At 36.8% G+C, this 26,355-nt stretch overlaps 2 protein-coding genes across 5 annotated transcripts in view; both read left to right on the top strand.

Moving 5' to 3' along the window:
- THADA (Thyroid adenoma-associated protein homolog) overlaps positions 1-26,355 on the top strand; it is a 223,851-nt gene that overhangs the window by 118,984 nt on the left and 78,512 nt on the right. For all 4 annotated transcript variants that reach the window (XM_089092152.1, XM_089092155.1, XM_089092153.1 and 1 more), the window contains exons 12-14: positions 372-528; positions 5,000-5,154; positions 24,353-24,468. In XM_089092152.1, the coding sequence (XP_088948278.1) occupies positions 372-528; positions 5,000-5,154; positions 24,353-24,468 (428 nt within the window). The remainder of the gene's footprint in view (positions 1-371; positions 529-4,999; positions 5,155-24,352; positions 24,469-26,355) is intronic.
- LOC148950120 (RNA/RNP complex-1-interacting phosphatase homolog) lies at positions 15,901-16,984 on the top strand. The gene is made up of 2 exons (XM_089091314.1): positions 15,901-16,517; positions 16,612-16,984. The coding sequence occupies exons 1-2, from the start codon at positions 15,901-15,903 to the stop codon at positions 16,982-16,984; spliced, it is 990 nt and encodes a 329-aa protein (XP_088947440.1).

Here is a 26,355-nt window from a genome sequence, read left to right on the forward strand (position 1 = left end):
GCCATGGCTAATTGGAGACCCAGACTCAGGTCAATGACCTCCATTCCAAATAAACAACCAGCGACACCAGGATTCATTGCTATTTGTCTATCTGTCTTGGATTTACTCCAATTAGCCATGGCTAATTGGAGACCCATACTCAGGTCAATGACCTCCATTCCAAATAAACAACCAGCGACACCAGGATTCATTGCTATTTGTCTATCTGTCTTGGCTTTATTCCAATTAGCCATGGCTCTCAAATGTTTCATTACTTCCACCAAGTTGATTTTAATTCAAATATTATTTTGCAACCGAAAAAAAGCCTTTTCTTTCTTTAACCCTAAGTAAAGTCTTTATTTCTGGTTAAAAGTTTTATCCCGTAATTTTAGCTGATAGGACGACTTGCAGTTGGACCAGACAATTTATTCTTTATAAGGTGGCTGTGGGACGTATGCATCAAGTTTACTGTGTCTTCTCAGTCTTCTACGAGATGTACCGTATTCCAAATTCTGAAGCTTCTGCAGGAACAGTTTTCAAGGTCCAATGGTAAGCAAGTAATTGAGAAGGACGGATTTGACTTTTTGTCCTGCAACGATGGGCATGGTTTATTTTGGTCTTGCTCTATATTTTGTTAAAATATTTTATTCTATGTATTCTATATTTTTATACTTTCTCTATGATATATGTTTCTATTCTATATTCTACTATATTTCATGTATTTCTATCTTTTTCTTGTTTTTCCACCCGATGGTCACTGACTGTATCTGTAAAAAGAAACAAAAACTTGTTTAGCGGATATTATTGGTAGAAATTTAATTATCTAATTATGTTTGATTATGAGGTGATTTTTAATTAGAAATTATCAAATTTCGGATTGGAACAGTTTTTTTTAAGTTTTGATCATAGCGCGTTGTGCAAATTTGGAATTTCGAAAAACAGGATTTTGGAATTTTTGGAATTTTGGAAAAATATAGAAAACCAAGAAGAAAAAGCTGCCACTATACTCAAAAGAGTGCTGGTGTTTTGAGATCTGTTTTTTTTTTTTTTTAAATCCCTCCTCCTCTCATCTTAGTGCTTCTAATTTAGTATATTTCTAAAATTATTAACGTTTATATACTGCCTACGCTTACAAACGAACAAATTTAAAAGCGACGTATCAAAGTCTCCCAAGTTGAATTCCTGTCAAATTCCTCCAAATCTTTCTATCAATTTTTCGTTTTTAGCTTCATATCTTTATGACAACTTATCTGCCTTGATATCAAGTCTTATTTTTTTTATCTTATATTTCAAAAATCTTTATAAGAGATTTCATCAAAACCTTATAAGAAAAAAAGTCTTATTCTAAGCGTTTCCTGCTTTTATGTTTCTTCTTGTTAAAAATAGCGTTACACAAATTTAAAAGGAAACTCTGAGGCACAACTCAATGCTAATAAATCATTTCAAAATTACAAGTGACGGTGACAAGTGAAAGTGACGGTGACTCTCTTTGAAGAAGCAAAAAATAATATGTTATCTTAAATTTAATGGAAAAAAGATGATGATGCCAAAGACAATATTTGTAGCTATCGAAACTTCTGTAAATAGAGTAGTCCTACGAAAAGAAATAACATACTTTGTTATCGATGGCTTGAGAGGAATACTTGAATAGATAAGATAAGATAACGTGTATTTGAAGCCAAAATGTGACCATGTATACAAATAACATACAAGATTAACAAATTACAGCACTCGACACAATAATAATAAAAAAATAAAATAAAAACTACTCTCTTCTTTTTGTAAAAAACTCATCAAGATATCTTCCCACTAGACAAATAAAGTGTGACGACGTACTTTTCAAGGCATCAGGAAGCAGCACTCCATCATTCCCAAATAAATTTTCCCCTACCCCCAAAAGACCTCGACAACGACTCAGACAATGCTCCAAATTCTCCTCCTCTTCTTGGCAAAGAGGGCAAGCGCATATGAATATATGTGCGATTTAATTAAAATACAATTTTTTTTCACATGAAACTGAAGGATGATATGAAGAAAAAAAAACGAACAGAAGGTATTTTTGACGAGAACGGGGGCTACTACCACTCTCTCCCCTTTATTTTTATGCTGAAGTTTACATAATGCTTCTCTAAAACAATTTTAGAATGTAACAGTTGCCAACAGTTGCTAGTTGGCAACTACAAGTATTTTATTTACCAATTATCTTTCAAACATTTAAGCTGAAACTTTATCGTGTAAAGAAAATGTAAAAAAAAAAACAGTCCTTCCATTCTCAAGGCCTTTTGAAAAAATGATTGTCATATCGATGTTGTGTTCGAGCATTCGTCTTTGAAATATTAGTTAAAAGAAAGTCGAACTTAGTTTAAGGAGAGTTAGAGAGGGTGTCAGTCCCCTCATATTCAGGATAACTTCCATTCGTTCAAGTTTTAGTGTCCTTCTTTACTTATGTTTGATTTTTTATTTATTTAATTAACGCTCGTTTTTAATTTGATATTCAGGGTCATCTAAATATGAGGAGGGTGACCGACCCCCTCAATCCCAATCCTCCCCCCCCCCGCTCTTTACACTCAAGTTGAACTTTTATGGTGCGATACTTCGAGGGAAATGGTTGATTTAGGCTTAGTTTGCTTTTAAAGAAAAAAATCAAGTGTTCTTAAAAGGAGGTAGGCTCTTGTCCCCACCAAACCCTTACTCTTTAGATGTAAATTCAACTTTTTACCACAATGATTCAATATTTAAAAGCTAATATTCCCCATAAAAATTCCGGTCAAAATAATTGTTTCCGCAATTCTGTCACCATTTCAACACCTATATTGTAAGTTTAGTCCTAATATATTCCTCCAATTGAAGGTAGGTCCTCCTATATTGTATGTTTAGTCCAAATATATTCCTCCAAATATAGGAAGATCCTCCTACATTGTATGTTTAGTCCGAATATATTCCTCCAAATGAAGGGAGGTCCTCCTATATAGTATATTTAGTCCCAAATATATTCCTCCAAATGAAGGGGGGTTCTCCTATATTGTATGTTTAGTCCCAATATATTCCTCCAAATATAGGAAGATCCTCCTACATTGTATGTTTAGTCCGAATATATTCCTCCAAATGAAGGGAGGTCCTCCTATATAGTATATTTAGTCCCAAATATATTCCTCCAAATGAAGGGGGGTTCTCCTATATTGTATATTTAGTCCCAAATATATTCCTCCAAATGAAGGGGGGTTCTCCTATATTTTATGTTTAGTCCAAAATATTTTTCCAGATGAAGGGGGTTTTAGGGTGAATAAAATATCTTTTACGGAACATAGACCTTGAAAATATAACCATTGACCGCTGAAATTGCATGAATTAAATTCAGTGTTCTGATTTTTATGTAACCTGGAATAGAGCCCATTGGAAATTTTAAGGGCGGCTAAGATACATTGAACGATGCATAAGATGCACTAAGATGCATTAAGTCCAGAAGAATATTTATGAAACGTAATAGCCAAGACTGTTCAGAAACAAAGCTTTGTATTAAGCTTGAGCACCGAGATTTGTCATTTTAATTGACTCATGGAGTAAGCCCGAAGTAAGCCCGATACGGGTTAGAGAAATTAAAAGAAAACTTTTTTTTCTATTTTTATTGAATAAATTGAAAAAACTTCAAAACCACTTTTCCCTTCAAATAATTGAAAGTATATTTCAAGTTTTTATGGGGACTAAAATTGAAGATGTTTACCAATTTCTACAAGAAGAAGCAGTACAGCCAATAAATTATACCACAGGGGGCCTCACGGTCTCTCTTCAAAGTTTTTCGAGATTTTCACGAGCTTGATTTTCTTACATCTGTCTTTTAATCTACTCGTTTTTCTTTAGCTTTTTTTCGAATTAATAATTACATAGATTACAGAAAATTATATTCCATAATTATTAGACGTATTTTTTAAAGCATTATTATTATTTTTAGAGCATTATTACATAATGCTCGTTTGACCACTTGCGGTATTTCCACAAACGACATTTTGCCTAAAATGAAGAAGACGTTTTGTATTTGCCGATTATAATTAACGAAACAGTTTGTTTTTAAATAGAAGATTTTCGTTCACTTCAAGAGGAAATAAAACCTCTTTAATATAAAGAGCTCCAACGTTTAATTATTTGTCCATTAGAGAAAATAAGATATAACGGAATTTTGAAAGAAACGAAGTTTTTAATTATCTCGAGAAAATAAGATGCCTAAAAACGTAGGTTTATTCCGCCTATTTCGTTTTATGCTCAGGCCTACCCCGTGAATCTAGGAAGCTTACGGCTAAAAATTCCCACGTAACATCTGAATTTTAGATGCCAGGTGAGACAGTAAACGCCTGGTCCTGCTGCAATTCTTGGCTTACTTAGTTGTCTTAAAGCTCTTGCTCGGCTACGTCACCAGCGTAGAGGGAGACAGATGTCGCCACTGTTAGTTGTCCCCAAAATGTTCATTCCTGGACGAGGCTGGAGCTTCATTGGGTTGGTGTTCCTGTGAGCCAGTCAACCGTGGATGGCGTTAGCTCGTCTTGTGCGTGGTCTACCTCTTTGGAGTTTATACGGGCGTCTTTAGCTGAATCAAAGTCGAAGACGAGTCTGGCAAGTGTTTGAGTGGACAGGTGAAGTAGATGACTGGACAAGCGCAGCAGGTGAGACTTGAGAACCACTCACAGGGTTGGCAATTTGAAAGACCGGAGGATCTCCAAGTTATGTACCCTGTTAAACCATCTAACGTGTTGGATTTGCAGAGGTGTTTCGCCTGGACAGCATCTACCTTCATCATTTACGTCTGACGAGTATAGCCTAACGCTAGCTACTGAGGCACAGTAAATTGCAGGCAGGTTACAAGTTCAGGCAGCTAAGTATTTCGTTTGATAGGATAGGTTATAATTTTGAGTTGCGGAAAGTTTAACCGAACGCTTTTCGGATTACACCCTATCTGTGTAAAGCTCTTTGACTTAACACCCAAGGTTGTAAACTTGGTTATTAAATCCTTTTTCTTTTCTTTTTTAAGGATCAGATGCCGTGATACGTCTATTACCTGGCGACATTCACCTACTTATGGAGGGCATAAATGATAGCTATGAAGAAAATCAAATAATCACGCTTAACATTCTTAGTACTTGCATAATGGACGAAGATGGTACTAATCCTGTGGATATAATTAAGGTTAGTTGTCCAGGGCATGGGTAATTATAGATGTGTGAGTTGTTTCCGGTGCTTTCACTATCACTGAAGTTTCTGTGTTTTCTCCTAAGGATAATTGGGTTCTCTGAAGTCTCACCAAAATTAACGCTCGTAAATGTACGAACGTTAAGATGAAATGTAAATCAATAATTTTTGGAGTTAAATATTTCGGAGTTCCCGATTTTCTTTCGGACTAACCTCAGACAATTATAGATGGAATTGTGTGTTTCAGAAACTCAGACTATATTTTGAAATGCCATGTATCTACGCCTGGGTTTTCTTGGTAAGCAATATATGGAGCATTTGAAGTATATGTCATGATTATTCAAAACATAGGCAGTAAATATTTTCCGTCGGTGATAATTAAAAGGATAGAATAAATTATGTTCCCCCTTACAAAATAATAAGAATAAAATATAATAAGAGTAAGAGTTTTCAGATAAATTGTAAAAAAAAATTAAGACCAAATAATTAATCATACATAAAAAGAGCCACGATTAAAAGGTAAAATATAAAAAGTAACACAGAATTATGAAAATCATCCTACCTAGTTTTTATTAGCGTTCAATGTTGTGGATGTTGTAAATTATTGCTCAGTGCATTTTTTGAACCAAAATTTGGCATAATAAAGTTTATCTGCATTAAGTAACACTGAATTTTTATATCTTGAAATACTGAAGATCCTTGTGCTCAATATGACTGTCTAAGTGTTTTGTTTTTCGGTTTTGCTATGGACTATTGTTATTCATTGCATATTACATTTTATGGAATGGCATGAATATGGGTACTATGGGATATTATGTCGCGCATATTTTAGGGTTATAAGTGTTAGCTATTTTGTCAAAATTATACTATTGGAAATAGATTCTAGCAATTCCTAATTCGGAAGAATATCAAAATCTTTGGAACTAATTGATGCCTTAGCTAGATTTTATTTTGGTGGCAAGTCATTGCAGCTAATACATTTGGCTCAGAGAACTCATGATGAGTATAAATTAATTCTGAATTCCTCATGTTACCCTGCCACTCATTAACGATCACCAGGTGACGAATATCCATGGATGTGTGTATGAATTACCCAAAACTGAGGTCTGGGGGGCAAACTTGGGTCTGAAGGGGGCAGTTGCACCCTGCCCCATAGTAAATTACGCTCCTGATTTGAAGGTGTAAAGATTCCGTTAATAATTTTTCCCCAATTTAAAAGGCTTTTGACACGGTTAATTCTGACTGTTGCGTTGACTTTGTTGCGTTGACTACTGGAAATAGATTCTAGCAATTCTTAATTCGGAAAAATATCCAAATCTTTGGAACTAGTTGATACCTTAGCTTTGATAATGCCTTAGCTTAACTAATTGATTCCTCATGTTACCCTGCCACTCATTAACGATCTCTAGGTGAGGAATAGCCATGGATGTGTGTATGAATTCGCTTCGGGGCCAACCTGGGTAAAACGCCAAGAAAAAAACAGTCGAATTATTATGAAAGCTATTGGACAATATGGTAAATTTTGTAAAATTCTGAGCTGCCAGGGAATGAGAGTGACTCCTTCCTGTGATGAGATTAATTTGGATTATACTGTGCTTCAATCGCTGGTAAAATTTTTCAAGGAGGTTGATCCAGGAGTTTCCATTGAAAAACCTTAAAACTAAGACTAGATGAGAAAAGCGTGTCAAACCTTTTGACTGGGAACCAAGGGTTAATATAGAGTAGATTATCATTACGAACTAGGAAAAAGGACTAAGAATTAAATTTTTTTACGACTTTTTTTTATGTATAAGTAGTATCTTTTTTATTAGTTTTTATTATTATTAGTTTTTATTTTTAATAGTTTTTTTATTTGTTTTTATTTTGTTTTATACTCGTTATGGAAGTTGTTCATTGTTCAATATGACAGAAAATTTGTGCTATTGCAAATTCTTCTTGTATAAGTGAATTTTTGTTTGCTCAATTTTTAGTTGTGCTATGGGAGGACTTAGTCATGCTGATTAAAATTTTTAGATGACAGTTCGAAAAGATACCGAGACTTATAGAATTCTGGGTATTAGGCAGATATATTCAAACTATTCCTTGGAATATTGAAAACGATTGTCTATCTAATAGCTTAAACTTAGTAAAAAGAAACATGTCACCCATGTTTTGTTTACACATTTTTCCCCTAGTTTTGCTTTCTCAATGGTTAAATAGATTAGATGTCGCCCAATTATCATTTAAGTTCATTTTGTAGTAGCAGGACCCTTCATGGCATCAAATCAAAGTTCCAAGGTATCCATTTAAATCGATATAATCGAAAAGCCCCACTATATGTTTTTGCTGACGCGCTACCGTTGAGCCAAGGATAAAAAATTACATGACCAGCCAGTTTTAAAACTTATGTTTCATATGTACATTTAGTAGAAAAAAGAGGGCCTGCTGCATAAGCATTTAGGTTTGATTGTTGCATTAAGGGCCAAGTACCTGCCAACGGTCAACTTCCTTTATATAGACACCCCATCCCTCTTTCGAATTTTGGTAATTCTGAGGCGATCCTTGAACCCTTACACTCACTTTTCATCTGTGCGTTGCAGCCTGTTGAATTTGAAATAATGCCAGGGTTGATAATGTATTGCTTGTGGCCCAAGGGCGGGAGCCCCCTTCGTTTTTCCTAACATCATCAATACAGACATGTCTGACTTCCTTTGAATTAGGATCATTCAGGGACTACATTTTTCTGAGAATTAGAGGTAGAAATATTTCAGGAAGAAACTTCCAGTGTCGGGTATTTTACGCCTAATATAATGTTTAAGCAATAAATTAATATGGAGGTTGGACAAATTACACTTTTATGTGAGGATACAAGCACTTTACCCCCCCCCCCCTCCCAAAAAATGAGCTCAAGAACATAACGTTAGAAAAAATTATTTGTATTAATTTTATTTAGTTTTAAATTAGTAATTGTTTCGTTGTTATCCTTTTTTTAAAGTTATAGTGCCCTTGGTCAATGTTTCTTGAAAATTCGTCTATCTTTGCATAAAAGGAATTAATGTTTGGCAGTGATCCCACGTTTTTACGAGTAAAATTAAATAAAGTTTGCTTTGAATTCTAGTGTGTGTTTTTGGAAAAGACATTCTTTGAATGCTATAAAAGTGCTTAATTTGGCATAGATTTCTATTCTTAGAAATAATCAGTTATTATTAATATGCTCTGTTTCTGGAAGTGCTGATACGACCTGAATGGCTCTGAGAACTTTAATTTGGATTTCAGAGAATTTAGGCCATTTTGAATTTTGAGAATTGTTTTGATTTTAACAAAAAAACTTGACCAACTCTAAAAATAATCATAGGCAGCGCATTAGCGCTGCCTAAGTAAAGAACGATGTTGGCACAATGTATTATTTATTTTTTTGGTTTCCATACCCAGGGAACTTCATATCGAAGGAGTGTCGTAGAAACTTCGACAAGAGCTCATTTGATTGGGAATTGGGAAAAAGGGGAAATTTTTCCCCCTTTAGACCTAGGCACTTCGTATCGAAGGAGTTGTCGAAGAAGCTTCGAAAAGGGCTCATTCGATTGGAATGGCTAGTGCCCTTTTTAATAGTGAAAAGTGATTGGAAGGCAACTAACACCACTGCCACGCACACCATTTTCCTAAAACACAACCAATCCAAATTTTGAGATAGCCATTTTGTTCGACGTAGTTGAATTCCAGATAGAAATTAGGTTTTTGAGGAGGACACTCCCCCCACAGCCTTCAGGGCAAGGGATGTAAGTTATGCCCTGGGGGCATATAAGGTTTTCATGGAAAGCTTTGTCGTTGAAACTTCAAAAAGGGCTCATTCGATTAGAAATTTAAAGAGCTAGTGTCTTTTTTAATAGTCGGAAGTGATTGGAGGGAAACTAACCCCCCTCTTACGCCCATCTTTTCCCAAAACACAACCAATCAAAATTTTGAGATAGTCATTTTATTCAATGTAGTTGAAAATTCTGGAAATTAGGTCTTTGAGGTCATGGGTCTCCCACCACAGTCTTCAGGGTATGGGTTTTAAGTTATGCCCTGGGGGCATATAAGGTTTTTAGAGACAGCTTTGTCGTAGAAACTTAAAAAAGGGCTCATTCGATTGGAAATTCAAAGGGCTAATGCCCTTTTTAATAGTAGAAAGTAAACGGAGGGCAACTAACCCCCCTCTCACGCCCACCTTTTCCCCTAACACATCCAATCAGAATTTTTAGCAAGCCATTTTGTTCAACGTAGTTGAAAGTTTTGGTAATTAGGTCTTTAAGGATGACAATCCCCCCCCCCAAAAAAAAAGCCCCCAGGGCAAGGGTTTTAAGTTATGCCCCGGAGTCATATAAGAGTCTTATAGAAAGCGTTGTCATAGAAACTTCAAAAAGGGCTCATTCCATTGGAAATTGAAATGGCTAGTGACCTTTTTGATAGTTGAAAATGTTTGGAGGGCAACTAACCCCTCTCACGCCCACCATTACCCCAAACATATACAATCAAAATTTTGAGATAGCCTTTTTCTTCAACGTAGTTGAAAGCTCTGGAAATTAGGTCTTTGAGGATGATAACCCCGTCAGAGTCCTCAGGGCAAGGGTTGTAAGTTAAGGTTTTTGTAGAAAGTTTTGTCGTAGAAACTTCAAAAAGGGCTCATTTGATTGAAAATTGAAAGGGCTAGTGCCTTTTTTAAGAGTCGAAAGTGACTGGAGAGAAACTAATCCCCCTCTCACGCCCACTGTTTCCCCAAACACATTCGATCAAAGTTTAGAGATAGCCATTTTGTTCAACCTAGTTGAAGGTTCTGGAAATTATGTATTCGAGGATGACAAACCCCCCAGAGCTTCAGGGCAAAGGTTGCAAGTTATGCCCTGGGGGTATATAAGGTTTTTATCGATAGCGTTGTCGTAAAATCTTCAAAAGGGGCTCATTCCATTGGAAATTGAGAGGGCTAGTGCCCTTTTTAATAGTCGAAAGGGATTGGAGGGTAACTAACCCCCCTTTCACGCACACCTTTTCCCCAAACACATCCATTCAAAATATTCAGTTGTTCCAAACAAAATGGAACAACCATTTTGTTCAACGTAGTTAGGAGTTCTGGTTGTTAGGTCTTTGAGGATGTCACTCCTCCCAGAGCCCTCAGGGCTAAGGTTTTAGTTGATGCCTTGGGGGCATATAAGGTTTTTATTGAAATCTTTGTCGTAGAAACTTGAAAAAGGGCTAATTCGATTGAAGATTCCAAGGGCTAGTGCCCTTTTTCATTGTCGAAAATGATTGGAGGGCATATAACCCCCCTCTCACGCCCACATCCCCAAACGTATGCAATAAAATTTTGAGATAGCCATTTTGTTCAACGTAGTTGAAAGTTCTGGAAATTAGGTCTTTGAGGATGACAACCCCCGTACAGCCCTCAGGGCAAGGGTTGTAGGTTATGCCCTAGGGGCATATAAGGTTTTCATAGAAAGCGTTGTCGTAGAAACTTCAAAAAGGGCTCATTCATGGCTAGTGCCATGAATTTGAGGTCAACTATCCCCCCTCTCACGCCCACCATTATCTCAAAACACATCCAATAAAAATTTTGAGACAGCCATTTTGTTGAAAGTTCTGGAAATTAGGTCTTTGAGGAAGACGACTTCTCCCCACAGGTTGTAAGTTATGCCCTGGGGGCACATAATGTTTTATAGAAAGCGTTGTCGTAAATATTTCAAAAAGTGCTCAATCGACTGAAAATTGAAAGGGCTATTGCCGTTTTAATATTCGAAAGTATTCGGAGGGAGAATCCCCCCTCCCACGCCCATCATTTCCCCAAACATTTCCGATCAAAATTGTGATATGGCCACTTTGTTCAACGTAGTTGAAAGGTCTGGAAATTATGTCTGAGGTTGACACTACTCCCCCCATAGCCCTCAGGACAAGGGTCGTAAGTTATGCCCTTGGGGAATATAAGGTTTTTATAGAAAGTTTTGTCGTAGAAGCTTCAAATAGGATTCATTTGATCGAAAATTGAGCAGACTAGTGCCTTTTTTATTAGTAAAAAGTAATCAAAAGGCTAGTGCCCCCCACGCCCATCATTTCCCCCAATATTTACAATCAAAATTTTGAGACTGCTGTATTGTTCAGCGTATGAAAACGGCCTAGGAATTTTATATTTGAGGATAACAAAATCCTCAGTCTTCAAACTTCGAGTTTCAAATTATGCCCTTGGGACATATAAGGTATTCACTGATAGAATGGTAATAAAAACTTCGGAGGGGACTCATTGGATGAAGAGTCAAAATTTATTTTTAAGAGTCAAAGTGATCGGAAGGCATCTACCCCCCCCCCCACACATACACACACGTTGTATTGTCCCGAAATACCTCTAATAGAAATTTTGCGATAGCTATTCTATTTAAATGGTCTAAATATCATATAACAAGGCCTGTGGGGTTGAAAAAATCCCCAGAGATTAGGGGCAAGAGTTTTAAGCTATGCCCAGGAGGCATTTAAGGTTTTTATGGAAGGAATGGTTGTTTAACTTTAGAAAAGGCTCAGCATTTCTCTCTTAAAAATACTATGTCAATATAAAACGAACATAAATTAATTTAAAAAAAACTTTTTTTACAAAATAAGTTTTTTTTTTTAAAGCAAAGAACTCCATTATACCAAAATGAACAAAAATAGATTCAAATAATCTACCAGGAATACAACTACCACAAATCAGTATCAATAAATAAATGAAACCCAAAACAAACAGAAATTAAAATAAATAAGAGTCAGACTCAAAATGAGCAGAAATTAATATGAGAAGGGTTCTAAATCCCAAGCTTTCTAAAAGCCAGAATATAATATGTACTTTACTGAAAATAATTCTTTGCAATGTTTTCACTTTTTTAACTTTAAGAACTCAAATATCAATTAAGATTATAATGAATAAGTATCAGCATATACATATTAAACTGACAATGCAGATTTTTTCAGTAAATTCATTTGAATTTTGCCCAGTAAAGTACAAATTACATTCTGGCTTTTAGAAATCTTTAGAACCCTACTCATAATAATTTCTGCTCGTTTTGAGTTTGACTCTTATTTATTTTAATTTCTGTTTGTTTTGGGTTTTATTTATTTATTGATATGGATTTGTGTTAGTTGTATTCTTGGTAGTTTATTTGATTCTATTTTTGTTCATTTTTGTTTAATGGAGTTCTTTACTTTTTTTAAAAGACTTATTTTGTTGAAAAGTTTTTTTTAAATTAATTTATAGAAAAAGCGAATTAGTCTTCTTATTATTAGTTCTCAAACCTATTCTAGCACCCTGAACTCGAAAAATCTCTAAAAGTTCATTCATTTTGCTAACACTTTCATCTAGGATGCATAGATTATCAGCATAATCTAAGTCCAGGAAAGTTTTTCCTCCCCATTTGATTCTGTGTTCTCCCAGTGTCTTTCCTGTGCCGCTTAAGACAAAGTCCATCGAGATAATCCATATAAAGGAGGATAGAACACAACCCTGCTTAACTCCTGATTTAAAAACGAAACCAGCTGCTAACCTCATTTCCTACCTACCATTTATTCCATCTATCTTCCATTTATTATCTATTAATCAAAATCCCGTGCGAGTCCTGTGTCGTTTACTAGGCTACAATTTCCTCGAGGGGTGCCAATCCTTAAGTGCGAATAGAGTTGACCAAAAGATCCCCAGTCTTGCGGGTGCCCCAGCAGGACCGAAGCAGGCCTTTGTAGAGGCCGCTGTCCATAAATATGGATCTTACGCCCTGACACGCTTGTCCTTCTATTGAGGATTCTCCACGATGGTGTTTTGAGTCACCATGCAACTTAACTCAATGCTGGTAGAAGGTATGTTACTCACGGGACCTGTCCATACACTGGTGGACCCTGCTGAGTGTATATTCCAGGCGGCCTTTTCTCCTCTGTCTGTATTTACGACCCCCGGGTGAGGATTCCCCAGTTTCTATTATGGACCCCCAGGGACAGGTCCTCCTTGGTCCGCGCCTCCCATAGAGGTACCCTACATATCTGTAGGACGCTCCCGTATCAGCCACCGGGGGAAGCGCTGAGTGGCCCTGGGGGAGCCACTACTGAGCAGTAGACCTTAGTCTCTCTTGGGATTTTTTTTTTCGTGCAAGGGTTTGTTATGCATTTTTCGAAAACAGAGACACAACGCAACTTTCCTGCGATCAAGCGTTGCAAACCTAGCTTTATTTAGTAGAGAGTATGGAACATTACCTTCTTTGAAGATTATTCGCAGGACTCTTTTTTGTATGGATTATATTTTATCTGATTCATCCCGGGAGTGGTCAGGTTGCCAAATAGGACAAGTATATTCAAGATAAGGAGGGATAAAGGAAGTAGAATTAATGCTATATACGAGAATCTGGAATTTCAAACAATGTTGTATTCTATCCCCATTAGTATGGACCAATCTGATGGATTTTGTCCTAAGGAACACGGTAAACGTTATAGATATACATGGAATCATACGAAAGATAAAACTCTGCAAGACGTAGGTTATGCAGATAATTAGAGTGCCCTAGATAAAAATGTTAGCAAAATTAATGAATTTTTGGAGTTTGTGAGGGTTCTGAGTGCAAAACATAGGCTTCAAAATTCATGTTAAGAAAACTAAACCCCTTAGAATAGGAATTAATGAAGGTGAAGAGGTGATTTTAGGCATTGAGAAAATATATCAAGCGGATATCTTTACTTACTAAGGCAGTATTACTAGAAAAGATGGATATTTTTTTATGGTTGAAAATTTTGGAAGAATATGAAGGTAAATGTACAACCCAAGACTAGAATATTGGAAGGTAATGATAGCGGTCAAGTTTGGTTCTCAAACGAGGGTGCTTTGGAAGACAGAGGAGGATTTTTGAGACGTTGTTCAAAGGAATTGTCTACAGATACCTTTGGGTACCTATTTGAATGACCGTATATCAAACAATAAACTACTCGAAAAATGTGATTCAATCCTACTCTTAGGCAATAGTTCGCCACAGTTAGGCAAGTTTTGTGGATGAAGGATAACGGATTGCCAAAGATTTCTCTTTTTCAGCAATTCATCTGAGGCCAAACGAAAAGTAGATCGCCCCGAGTGGGGTGAGAAGAGGTGATAAGGAAGGACTTGCATTCCATTTTTGACGGATTAGATTTTCCTTGAAAAGGTCTTCCATATTTCCTCCTAAGTTTTCGACATTCTGAAACTGTGAAGGCACAAGCCCGATATTTTGGTAGGCAGCCATACCAAGGAAAGCTCCTCCCCCCTAATTTTTTTATTATGGTGGTTTCTTATTTCTCTAAAGTGCTCTTATGATTTGACAGTTTATTTGCAAAAATAAAGTCAGGTAACGGAAAGATATGTAAAAATGTTTGCCAAATGTTTTTATCGTTTCAAGTTTAACTAGCCCTCGTCTGTTCAAAAATGATTATACATATCTATCTGTTCCTGAGAAAACTATGACTCATTTATTATTGGGACAAAATTCAGATCAAGCGCTGTGAGTATGAAAGACAATATGGGAATCGTAACCACTAAACCATCTGGGATTTAAAACAAAATAGGGGACAAATAGGTTTCAACCGCTGACTCTTCAATCTGTAGTCGAATGCTCTACCACTGAACTATGAGTTATAGGAATCTCGGGTAAAAATCAGACCTGGTTCAAAATAAGGGCTAGTGGCCTCAGAACATTTAATGTCGCTAATGGATTGAATAAGCAATAAGTTTACTGAATTCATATATATGGAAGCATTTTTCCATTTCAATACTATTGTTGGCTCGAAATTTCTATGACGTCATACCTTTGCTACGTCATACCGATGCTTATCCTACATGTGACACAAAATTCAAAACTGACCTTAATATGAATGATGTCATCTTAGGCAATAAATAGAATACTATAAATTGGAAATGACGTCATCGATGCTACATAACAGACGTTGCATCCTGAGATACGATAGTTAGTGAATAACACTTAGAAGATAAGCTATTATTTGTTTAAGGTGTTAATTATTGCAAGCAAAATGCTTAAAAGATTGAATATAAAGCCAAAACTTAGACCTTCAGTTAAAAAGGCAGAATCTATTCCAGGCAAAGGAGTATCAGGGAAGACTGCTACAGTTACAATTGAAAAAGAAAACATTTCAAAAGATAATGAGAGGAAAGTATTAGAACATAGTGATGGTGCCCTACCTACTGAAATTACATCCACAGTTATTACATGTCCAACTACTTCGAAAAATGTAGCTGGTAATGGACAACCCAAACCACAAAGGGGTAATATAGATGTCAGTGTGAACACAAAAGTGAGAGAAGGACGCCTTGAGTACTCGGAAAGGGGTAGTACAGATGAGCTGGCTAATGTACCAGCAATAGATATCAATAAAACTGATACTACAAACATACTAAGCAAAGCAAACCAAATCAATGATGAGGCTATGCCAGTAGGAGACTTAATAGAGTCTCACTTAATATGTTCTGAATCAACACATGGATCCAACATAGATGCTGGCAGTATCACTAAGATCGATAAGCCAGCTCGAAAAAAGATGCCAAAGTTAAAAAGAAGTAAGATTGCCGATTACCAGAATTTCTACAACGTCAGAGACTCACTTGTAGAAAAATTGGCAAAGAAGGAACAAATTGATTCATCTGAGCTGAGCAATTCTGAGCTTTGTTTCTACTCAGAAGAATTACTTAGAGAAGACTGTTTTGTGCATCCTTTCACATTAAGTACTACTCTTTTTAGCCAAGTCAAGATGGGAATACCTAATAGATGGTTGGACTATTCTTCCTATGGGATAACAATACATGACACGCGTCTTGTCGCGCTGAAAGTACCTTTGAAAAATGCAAAGTGTCAGTTTTTAAAAGGAGACGAAGTCTTCACTCCTGGCCACGCAATCCAAAACATACAGAATTTAGGGCTCATCATAGACTTGACAAATACGCACCGTTATTACAATCCTATGGACTTCGCAAGAAATGGGATTTTTCACGAGAAAATAATGTGCGAGGGTCATGTTATTCCACAAGATCATGTGGTTAGAAGATTTTTTCAGATTGTGGACAGTTTCCTGCATAGCAACGATGAAAACGTGATTGGGGTTCATTGTACCCACGGAGTGAATCGTACAGGCTACCTTATATGCAGATACATGATTGAAAGACGTGGGTACAATCCCGGCGATGCACTGGAAGCGTTCAACAGTGCACGAGGCCATCAACTAGAAAGAGATTTATACAAAGCGGATTTGCTAAAGGCAAAGTGGCAGCAAATTGAAATTAACACTACGTATTCCTTTACTAGGCCTATTAGTGATATTCCTCAAAAAAGTGCTAGTGTGAAGAGGAAGTTTGTGTCTCATTTTAAAAAGTAAGTTACAAGGAAGAGTGATTATTTAAATTATATTGTGTCTCATTTAATTCTTGTTATTTGACACAATAAATTCGTATCGTATCGTATTTAGCAAATTAAAATCAAAGACTAATAAAAGATACGAGGAGATAAAAGAAAGAGAACTAGAAACGAATCAAGTACAAGAAGAACCCACGGAAACTGTAACACTTGAATGCCAAAATGATGTCAGTTCTGAGTCATCACTTCCAGTAGAAAAAGGTCCATATATTACTTTTGATGAAGAAGGGAACTTTCGAATTGATATGCAAAGTTTGGAAATAGAAACTGAAGAAGCTGCTGCAGAAATACGGGCTTTGGAGTCACAAACAGCTGTGGATTCAAGAAGTAGCAGTTTCAGTCGATTTGGAAAGCCAAACCCCAAGAAGCATCGCACACTCTTCTCCAAAAAGAAACTGAAAAATTTTACACCGCATTGGCTTTAATTGGAACCAACTTCGACAAGATGACTCAATGTTTTCCACATTATACCCTAAACCAGCTGAAGTACAAATTCAAAGTCGAGGATAAGAAAAATCCAGAATGAATCACAAATCTACTTAAGAAGGTTAGATTTGATAAAGAAGTTTATAGCCAATTTCTTGAGAACTCTGAAGGAGAAGATGAGGATGACGACGAGTCCAAAGAAAACAAGACAAAAAGACAAGAAGTCTAGGATGAATCCAAGAAGGGTGATAAAGGATCACAGAAGCAGAAATCGACTAAAGACAAAAATGAAGCGCCTATGAAGAGGAAAGCTACTGAAGATGCAAAGAAGTCCGTCAAAAAACCGAGGGTTGACGTTGATATGGGTCTAGGTCGAATTATAGATGAAATCGCAAAAAAAATGACAACAGTTGTCGAGATAGAATCGATATTTTCACAGATATAAAGTTACCTTAAAGTTCGAGCTCACTTTTTAATAGTCAAAAAGAGATCCAAGGGCAGCTAGCCCCCCCGCCCCCACCCCATGCCTTCTTTTCACAGAGCCTGAAAAAGTTACCTTATTTTCAACATAGGGCTATATATGGGCCGAATCTATGATATCAACTAATTAATAACTCACAATGAAGGCAATAACGAGCAAACTTTATGTAACACAATAAAGAAATTTGCTCAAATGAAACTATGATTAGTTATAAACGTATCTCATAAATTTGCAAGAAAATAATTTTGGGAGAAAAATACTGTGTTTTTGGAGAGAGGGAGCACATTTGTTTGAATATTTAATTTTGTAAAAAGCTAAATCTCCCAGACCCACTTCATCCAATCTGCTTAGTAGTCTATCAAAAACTTTATTGGTAAGCAAGGCAGTATTTTTAAAAATAATGCAGTCTATCTGCAGAGGGGAAGGAGCACGCCTTGGAATAGGTTAACAACCACTCCTCTAAGGGATTCTAAGGTAAAATATAAGCCAAAAAGACTTCCAGCTCTTCCCTTGCTTCTAGTTCTTTATCAGAGACAACGCTATAGCATTGCCTATAGTAAAGGCCATACGGCTCCAATGTCTTATTATTTGTTTCTCCCCAGAGGCACTTCATATGGAAGGGGTCGTCGTAGAAGCTTCAAAGGAAGTTCAGTCGATTAAAAATCGAGGGTTCTAGTGTCCTTTTTGAGAGTCAAAGGTGATTGGAAGGCATCTAACACCCCTTCCACGCCCATGAGTTCCTCAAATACATTCAATCAAAATTTTGAGATAGCCATTTTGTTCAGCATTATTGATTTCTACATAGAAATTATGTTTTTGAGGAGGACAATCCCCCACAGCCCTCAGGGCAAGAGTTGTAAGTTATGCCCTGGGGGAATATAATTTTTTTTATAGAAAACATTGTCTTAGAAACTTCAAAAAGGGCTCCTTTGATTGAAAATTCAAAGGGCTAGTGCCCTTTTACTAGTCAAAAGTGGTTTGTGGGCAACTAACGCCCCTCTCACGCCCACCATTTCCCCAAACACATCCAATCAAAATTTTGAGATGGCCATTTCATTCAACGTGGTTGAAAATTCAGGAAATTAGGTCTTTGAGGATAACAACCCCCCCCCCCTCCCACAGCCCTTAGGGCAAGGGTTGTAGGTTATGCCCTGAGGGTATATAAGGCTTTTACTAAAAACGTTATAATCGAAAATTCAAAACGTGCATAATTAAAGTAGAGATGAATGGGTGACTGGCCTTGTGCACCCTGGAAATGGATTAACTAACATTTAACACCCCTTACATGCCAATCATTTCTCCAAATACATCAAATCAAACATTTGATATAGCCGCTCTTTTCCACGTTTTTGAAAGGTCTGTAAATTATATGTTATAGTCTTCAGGGCAAGGGTGATAAGTTATGCCCTGGGGTCATAAATGGATCTTATGAAGGAACACTCGTATAAACTTCATAGAGGGCTCTTTTGATTGGAAATTGAAAGTTCTAGTTTACTTTTTAAACGTCAAAATATTTCGGGGGGTAACCAGCTACCCCCCCCCCCAAAAAAAAAAAAACTTTTCCAAATGCATCCGATTAAAATTTTGAGATAGCTATTTCGTTAAAAATAGTTCTAAGATCATATAACAAAAGTCCGGTGTCGACACAACCCCCCAGGCCACAGGGGCAGGCGTTGTAAGTTATGCTCTATGTGCATATATGTTTCATACAGAAGGGATGCTTGTATAAACTTCAAAGAGGGCTCATTTGATTGGAAATTGAAAGCTCTAGTTCACTTTTTAAGAGTCAAAAGAGATTGGAGGGCACCTAGCCTCCCTTCCCCCCACTCTACGCCCTTTTTCCTCAAACCCATCCGATAAGAACTTCGAGATAGCCTTTTTTTTTAAATAGTTCAAAGACCATATAATGGAAACTCTGGGGTCAACACAGCCCCCCAGGGCCCGAGGGCAGGAGTTGTAAGTTATGCCCTGGGGGAAGATATGGTTCTTATGGAAGGGGTGCTCGTAAAAACTTCAGAGAGGGCTCATTTGATTGGAAAATGAAAGTTCTAGTTCAGTTTTTTTAGTGTCAAAAGAAATTGGAGGGCAACTAGCCCTCCTCCCAAGCCCCTTTTTCCCCAAATGCATCCAATAAAAATTTTGAGATAGCCATTAAGTTACAAAATGTTCAAAATCAGATAATAAAAACTCAGGTGTCATCAAAACCCCCCAGGGCCCGGGGGCAGGAGTGGTAAATTATGCCCTGGGGCATATATGGTTCTTATGAAAGGGATGAGAGAGAGAGAAAAAAGAGTTTTATTTTAAAAAATAAAATAAAACACATTAACAACAAAACCCGAAGTTTATTAAACTTGTATGGGCTCGTATAAACTTCAGAGAGGGCTCATTTGATTGGAAAATTGAAAGTTCGAGCTCACTTTTTAATAGTCAAAAAGAGATCCGAGGGAAGCTAGCCCCTCCCCCCCCCCTCACGCCTTCTTTTTTCAAACCCATCTGATGAAAATTTTGAGATAGACATTCTGTTAAAAATAGTTCAAAGGTCGGATAAGAAAAACTCTGGTGTCAATACAACCCTCCAGGGCCCAGGGGAAGATGTTCCAAGTTATGCCATCTATAGTTCTTATGAAAGGGGTACTCGTATAAACTTCATAGAGGGCTCATTTGATTGGAAATTGAAAGTTCTAGTTTACTTATTAAGAGTCAAGAGAGTTAAGGGCAACTAGCCCCCCCCCACGTCCTTTTTCCCCGAGCCCATCCGCTACAAATTTTTAGATAGCAAGTTTTTTGGAAGTAGTTTAAAAATTAGATAACAAAAACTCCCCCCAGGGCTCGGGGGATAGGCATTGTAAGTGTTGTCCTGGGGGCGTATATGGTTCTTATAAAAGGGATGCTCGTATAAACTTCAGAGAGGGCTCATTGGATTGGAAATTGAAATTTCTAGTTCAATTTTTAAGAGTCAAAAGATATATGAGGGTAACTAGCCCTCCCCCCCTCCCCACACCCTTTTTCCCCATGCTCATCCGATAACATTTTTATAATAGCCATTTCATTAAAAATAGTTCAAAGATCAGATAAGAAAAATTCCTGTGTCGACGCAACCCCCCAGGGCCCGGAGGTAGGCGTTATGAATAATGCTCTAGGGGTATATATAGTTCTTATGGAAGGGAGGCTCGTATATCTTCGGAGAGGGCTCATTTGATTGGAAATTGAAAGTTCATGTTCACTTTTCAAGAGTCAAAAGAGATCGAAGGGCAACTAGCCCCTCCCCCCTTCACGCCTTAAGTGCATCAGATAAAAATTTTGAGATAGACATTCTGTTCAAAATAGTTCAATGTTCAGATAACAACAAACTCCGGTGTCGACACGCCCCCCTCCCAGGGTCCAGGGACAGGCGTTGTAAGTTATGCCCTTGGGGCATATATGGTTGCTATGGAAGGGATGCTCGTATAAACTTCATAGAGGGCTCATTTGATTGGAAATTAAAAGTTGTAATTCACTTTTTAAGAGTCAAAAGTGACTGGAGGGCAGCTAGCCTCCCCCCACACTCCATTTATTTTTTCCCAGAGGCACTTCATATAGAAGGGGTCGTCGTATAAACTTCAAAGGGGACTCATTCGATTGGAAATCGAGAGTTCTAGTGCCCTTTTTAAGATTCAAAAGTGATAGGAGGATAACTAGCCCCCCTCCCCCAAGCCATTTTTCCCCAAAGACATCTGATAAAAATTTGAGGTAGCTATTTTATTAAAAATAGTTCAAAGATCATATAACAAAAGCTCCTTTACGGTTGGCCATTTCGTTAAGAATATGTTCAAAGGTCAGATAAGACAAACTCCTGTGTCGACACAACCTCCGGTGGGCCCGGGGCAGGCGTTGAAAGTATTGCTGTGGGGCAATATATGATTCTTATGGAAGGTATGCTCGTAGAAACTTTGGTGAGGGCTCATTTGATTGGAAATTGAAAGTTCTCGTTCACTTTTTAAGACTCAAAAGAGATCGGAGGGCAACTAGCCCCCCTCCCCAGTCCCTATTTTCCTCAAACCCATCTGATAAGAACTTGGAGAGAGCCATTTTTTCAAAATACTTCAAAGGTCAGATAAAAAAAAGCTCCGGTGTCGACACAACCCCCCAGGGCCCGGGGGAAGGCATTGTAAGCAATGTCGTGGGGCCGTATGTGGTCCTTTTGATTTGAATGCTTTATATAAACTTCAAAGAGGGTTCATTTGGATGGAAATTAAAATTTGTAGTTCATTTTCTCAGAGTGAAAAAAGATCGGAGGGTAACTAGCCCCTCCCGCCCTCCCCGCCTTTTGGTTTGTCGGATGGATAAACCCATCTGATAAAAATTTGAGGTGATCATTTTCTTAAAAAATAGTTCTAGTTCAACCATCAGATATTAAAACTCTGGGGTCGACACAACCCCCTAGGACCAGGGACAGGCGTTGTAAGTTCTACTCTGGGGATATATATGGCTCTCATAGAAAGGATGCTCGTATAAACTTCAGAGAGGGCTCGTTTGATTGAAAATAGAAAGTTCTACTTCACTTTTAAAGAGTCAAAAGAGACCGAAGATTAATTAGCCGCCCCCCCCATTAAAAAAATTCAAATGAATTTACTGAATAAAATCTGCATTGTCAGTTTAATATATTCCTTAAAATCTTAATTGATTTTTGATTTCTTATACTTAGAAAAGTGAAAACATTTAAAAGAATTTTTTTTCAGTAAAGTACAAATTATATTCTGGCTTCAGAAAGCTTGGGGTTTAGAATCCTACTCATATTCATTTCTGCTCGTTTTGAGTTTGACTCTTATTTATTTTATTTTCTGTTTGTTTTCGGTTTCATCTATTTATTTATACTGATTTGTGGTAGTTGTATTCTTGGTGGATTATTTGATTCTATTTTTTTTCATTTTGGTTTAATGGAGCTCTTTACTTTTTTAAGAAACTTATTTTGTTGAAAAAAGTTTTTTGTTAATTAATGTTCAGAAAGACCATGAGGTTATCCGATTCGTGAGATTTTAAAAGTCAATGCGCAATTTTACATAAAAATATAAAGGAAAAAAAAGTCTAACGTTTTTTAGTTTTTGGAGCTGTCTAAAAAGATATAAAACCGAACTGGCCAGCCATGACAAACCAAAGAGAGAACAATCTTTAAATGAAGAACAAAACAAGCTTACGGCAGTAGAAAGAAACGAAAAGGCGAACTGAAGGACGGATATTCCCTCTGTATAAAACTATGCGTCTTCAGCGTTAAATATAGAAGAAACTAATAAAAAAGGAAAGATAAAATCTTGAAGGATCTATAAAAGCTAAAACTAAAATACATAAAATATAATCTAAAAACAACGAAAAATAAGAAACGAACCAATATTTTTATATACAATTAATAAATTTGCATATACAGATATTGTTAAGAATTGACAAAAAACAATTCTTATTTTGTAATGTTTTTAGTTTTAGATTTTTTTTTGTTTAATTTTACACTCTATAGATTATTTTGGATTTTATCTTTACTCTTTTAATTACTTTCTTCTATATTTAAAGCTGAAGAAGCCTAGTTTTATACAGACGAAATATCTGTCCTTCAGTTTGTCTTTTCCCTTCCTTCTACTGGCCGTAGACCTGTTGTTTTCTTTTTCTTCTTGAGACTTTTATTCTTATCTTAATTTAGCTTTTATTCGTTTAAAACTCTATGATGTTTTTGTGACCTTGTTTAAATTGTGCTTGTTCGAGTTATCAAAAAGATTGGCTACAGAGGTGAAGGTGGGTAATGATAGAAGTGCTTGTTAAAACACTCTTTTTATTATAAATCGAATACTTTTGGTTTCTTATTAGCAAGGCCGTGAGCGGTTAGGGAGGTTTGATCCCTTCCCGAAATGTTTTTTTTACTCTTAAAAACGTAATAAAAATGGATAAAAACAAATTTTGTGTGCGTTTTTTGATTTTTTTTGTGTAACCCCCCCCCCCCCTGAAAAAGAAAATCTTTGAGTAAAACCCCCTCCCAAAAAAATCCTGGGTACGGCCTTGCTTATTAGTGAAGCTTTCTATTTGAAATTCAAATCTGCATCCTGGCTTTTCATCCCGTATAATTTTACTTTATGATCTTTTTATTTGTTTAGTTTGTAAAAGTTGATTTATATTTGTTTTTTGTTTTAATTGTATAAAAATTTCCTAAGTGAAGTTTTATGTCTTAAATGAAAAACTTAAATAAAAAAAATAAAATAAGTAAACACAAGCGAAAATGAAATATATAAAACAGAAGAATAAATAACGAATAAGCTAAATAAAGAAGGTTTTTCTTACCACTCACAGTATTGGCGTAATGAATATATAAACAATTGGTGTTAGGAGAAAACAAATTAAGTATATTAATTATTAATTTAAGGTATATTAAGGAGGCTGTTTTATTATTCCAAGAAATGACAAATATTCATTATGCTTGCTTTTAACCTTGTCAAAAATAGTTTTGGTATTTATTTTACTGAAATAGTGTTTGCTATTTATTTGTTTCTGTACGGTTAAACCAAATATTTGCCAAACGTATATAGATTATAGGCATTACACATTATTTGCCATTTTGAACCGATTGCTGGTGAGAAATAATTCAGCAATTCAACAAAATCAGCAAACTTTTTTATATGGCCTTGGGCTGTATCTAGGGAATAGGGAGAGGGATTGAGGGGGACTAGGATGCAGCTGAACTGGAAGTGACTCTGAAAGTTCAATAAATAGAAAATTTATTTATTTAATAAATTAAGAATTTGTTATTTTAAAGTATTGCTCAGAACAGGGAATAAAAGGGCGCAAAATCTTTGTAATTGAGTAGCGCGTTAACTTAAAGAAGAAAAACTAACGTCATTTTAACCAACCACGGCTCCCTATTTTCTAGAATGACTCCAGTGGCCTCTATCAAAAAGCCTTTGGCGATATTGTGAGCATTCGGCCACCTACAACGCTTGCGGGGGCAATTCTCCTGCGGTTGCTCGTTCGGAAAGGATACTATCCGTAAGTTTTTCGTCTTTTCTGCTTTATGCTGAGCGTTTCACTGTTCCGCTGATGGATGCAATTTAGAAAAGAGAGAACCACGGCCTGTAGTTGTTGGAAATTAAATGGCTCGTTTTAAACGAATATAATAAAAAAAAGAGGCTTTCCAGATGAGCAATGGCCAATTCTTTCAGAAGTTTTAATAGCAAAGATGGCAGAAGAAAGACTGGATGCTCGAAATTAGGGTGGGGTATAAGAAATAATAAAAATCTTTGAGGATACCTTGGAAGGAAGTCAAAAAAGAAACTCTAAATATGATTATATAGAAGTGAAGTATTGATCAATGCATCAGTTTGAAGTCGGCAACACTACAAAGAGTTTGCAGTGCTGCCATTTATTATTGCAGTTTATTTATTTATTTAAAATAAATGTACTACAATAAGAAGGGAGCTATCGCCCCACAACACCCTTACTCAGACTTAGTCTAAATAAAGGGAGATGAGAGATAAATGTTTACTCCTCCCCCTCTCTATAGTTATCTGAAGTTTCATCGAGAGTTTGACAACTTGGGCATTGCAATGAACTCTTTATGGTGTTTTCTTTTCAGAGGCAACGCTATAGCGTTGCATATAATAAAGGCCATACGGCTCCAATGTTTCAATACTATTATTTTTTTCCCAGAGGCACTTCATATGGAAGTGGTCGTCGTATAAACTTTAAAGGGGGCGTATTTGATTAGAAATCGAGAGTTCTAGTGCCCTTTTTAAGGTTCAAAAGTGATTGGAAGGTAACTAACACCCTATCCACGCCCACAATTTCCCCAAACACATCCAATCAAAATTTTGAGATAGCCATTTTGTTCTAGGTAGTTGATTTCCAGATAGAAATTATGTTTTTGAGGAGGATACTCCCCTTACAGCCCTCAGGGCACGGGTTGTAAGTTGTGCCCTGGGGGCATATAAGGTTTTTATAGAATGCTTTGTCGTAGAAACTTCAAAAAGGAGTCATTCGATTGGAAATTCAAAGGGATAGTGCCCTTTTTAATAGTCGAAAGTGATTGAGGGGCAACTAACCTCCCTCTCACGCCCACCTTTTCCCCAAGCACCATCCAGTCAAAATTTTGAGATATCCACTTTGTTCAACGTAGTCGAAAATGCAGGAAATTAGGTCTTTGAGGATGACAACAACAACAACCCCCCCCCCCCACAGCCCTCAGGGCAAGGTGTGTAAATTACGCCCTGGGGGCATATAAGGTTCTTATAGAAAGTGTTGTCGTAGAAACTTCAAAAAGGGCCCATTCGATTACAAATTTAAATGGCTAGCGCCCTTTTTAATAGTCAAAAGTGATTGGAAGGTAACTAACACCCCTTCCATGTCCACCATTTCCCCAAACATATCCAATCAAAATTTTCAGATAGCCATTTTGTTCAACGTAGTTGAAAGTTCTGGAAATTATATCTTTGAGCAGGAAACTCCCCCCGAAGTCTTCAGGGCAAAGGTTATCAGTTATGCCCTGGGGGCATATATGGTTCTTATTGAAGGACTGCTAGTATAAACTTCAGAGAGGGCTCATTTGATTGGAAATTGAAATTTCTATTTCACTTTTTAAGCGTCAAAAGAAATCGGAGGGTAAACAGCCCCCCCCCCCTTTCCACGCCCTTTTTTCCCAAATACATCGAACAAAAATTTTGAGATAGCTATTTTTTTAAAAATAGTTCTAATATAATATAACAAAAGATCCGGTGTCGACAAAGCCCTCCAGGGCCCGGGGGCAGGCGTTGTAAGTTATGCCCATGGAGTATAAATGGTTCTTATGGAAGGGATGCTCGTATAAGCTTCAAAGAGAGCTCATTTGATTGGAAATTGAAAGTACTAGTACACTTTTCAAGAGTCAAAAGAGATTGGAGG

The sequence above is a fragment of the Artemia sp. Qi Xiang Cuo genome, chromosome 7 (assembly GCF_049724085.1).
Source record: "Artemia sp. Qi Xiang Cuo chromosome 7, ASM4972408v1, whole genome shotgun sequence".
Lineage (NCBI taxonomy): Eukaryota > Metazoa > Arthropoda > Branchiopoda > Anostraca > Artemiidae > Artemia > Artemia sp. Qi Xiang Cuo.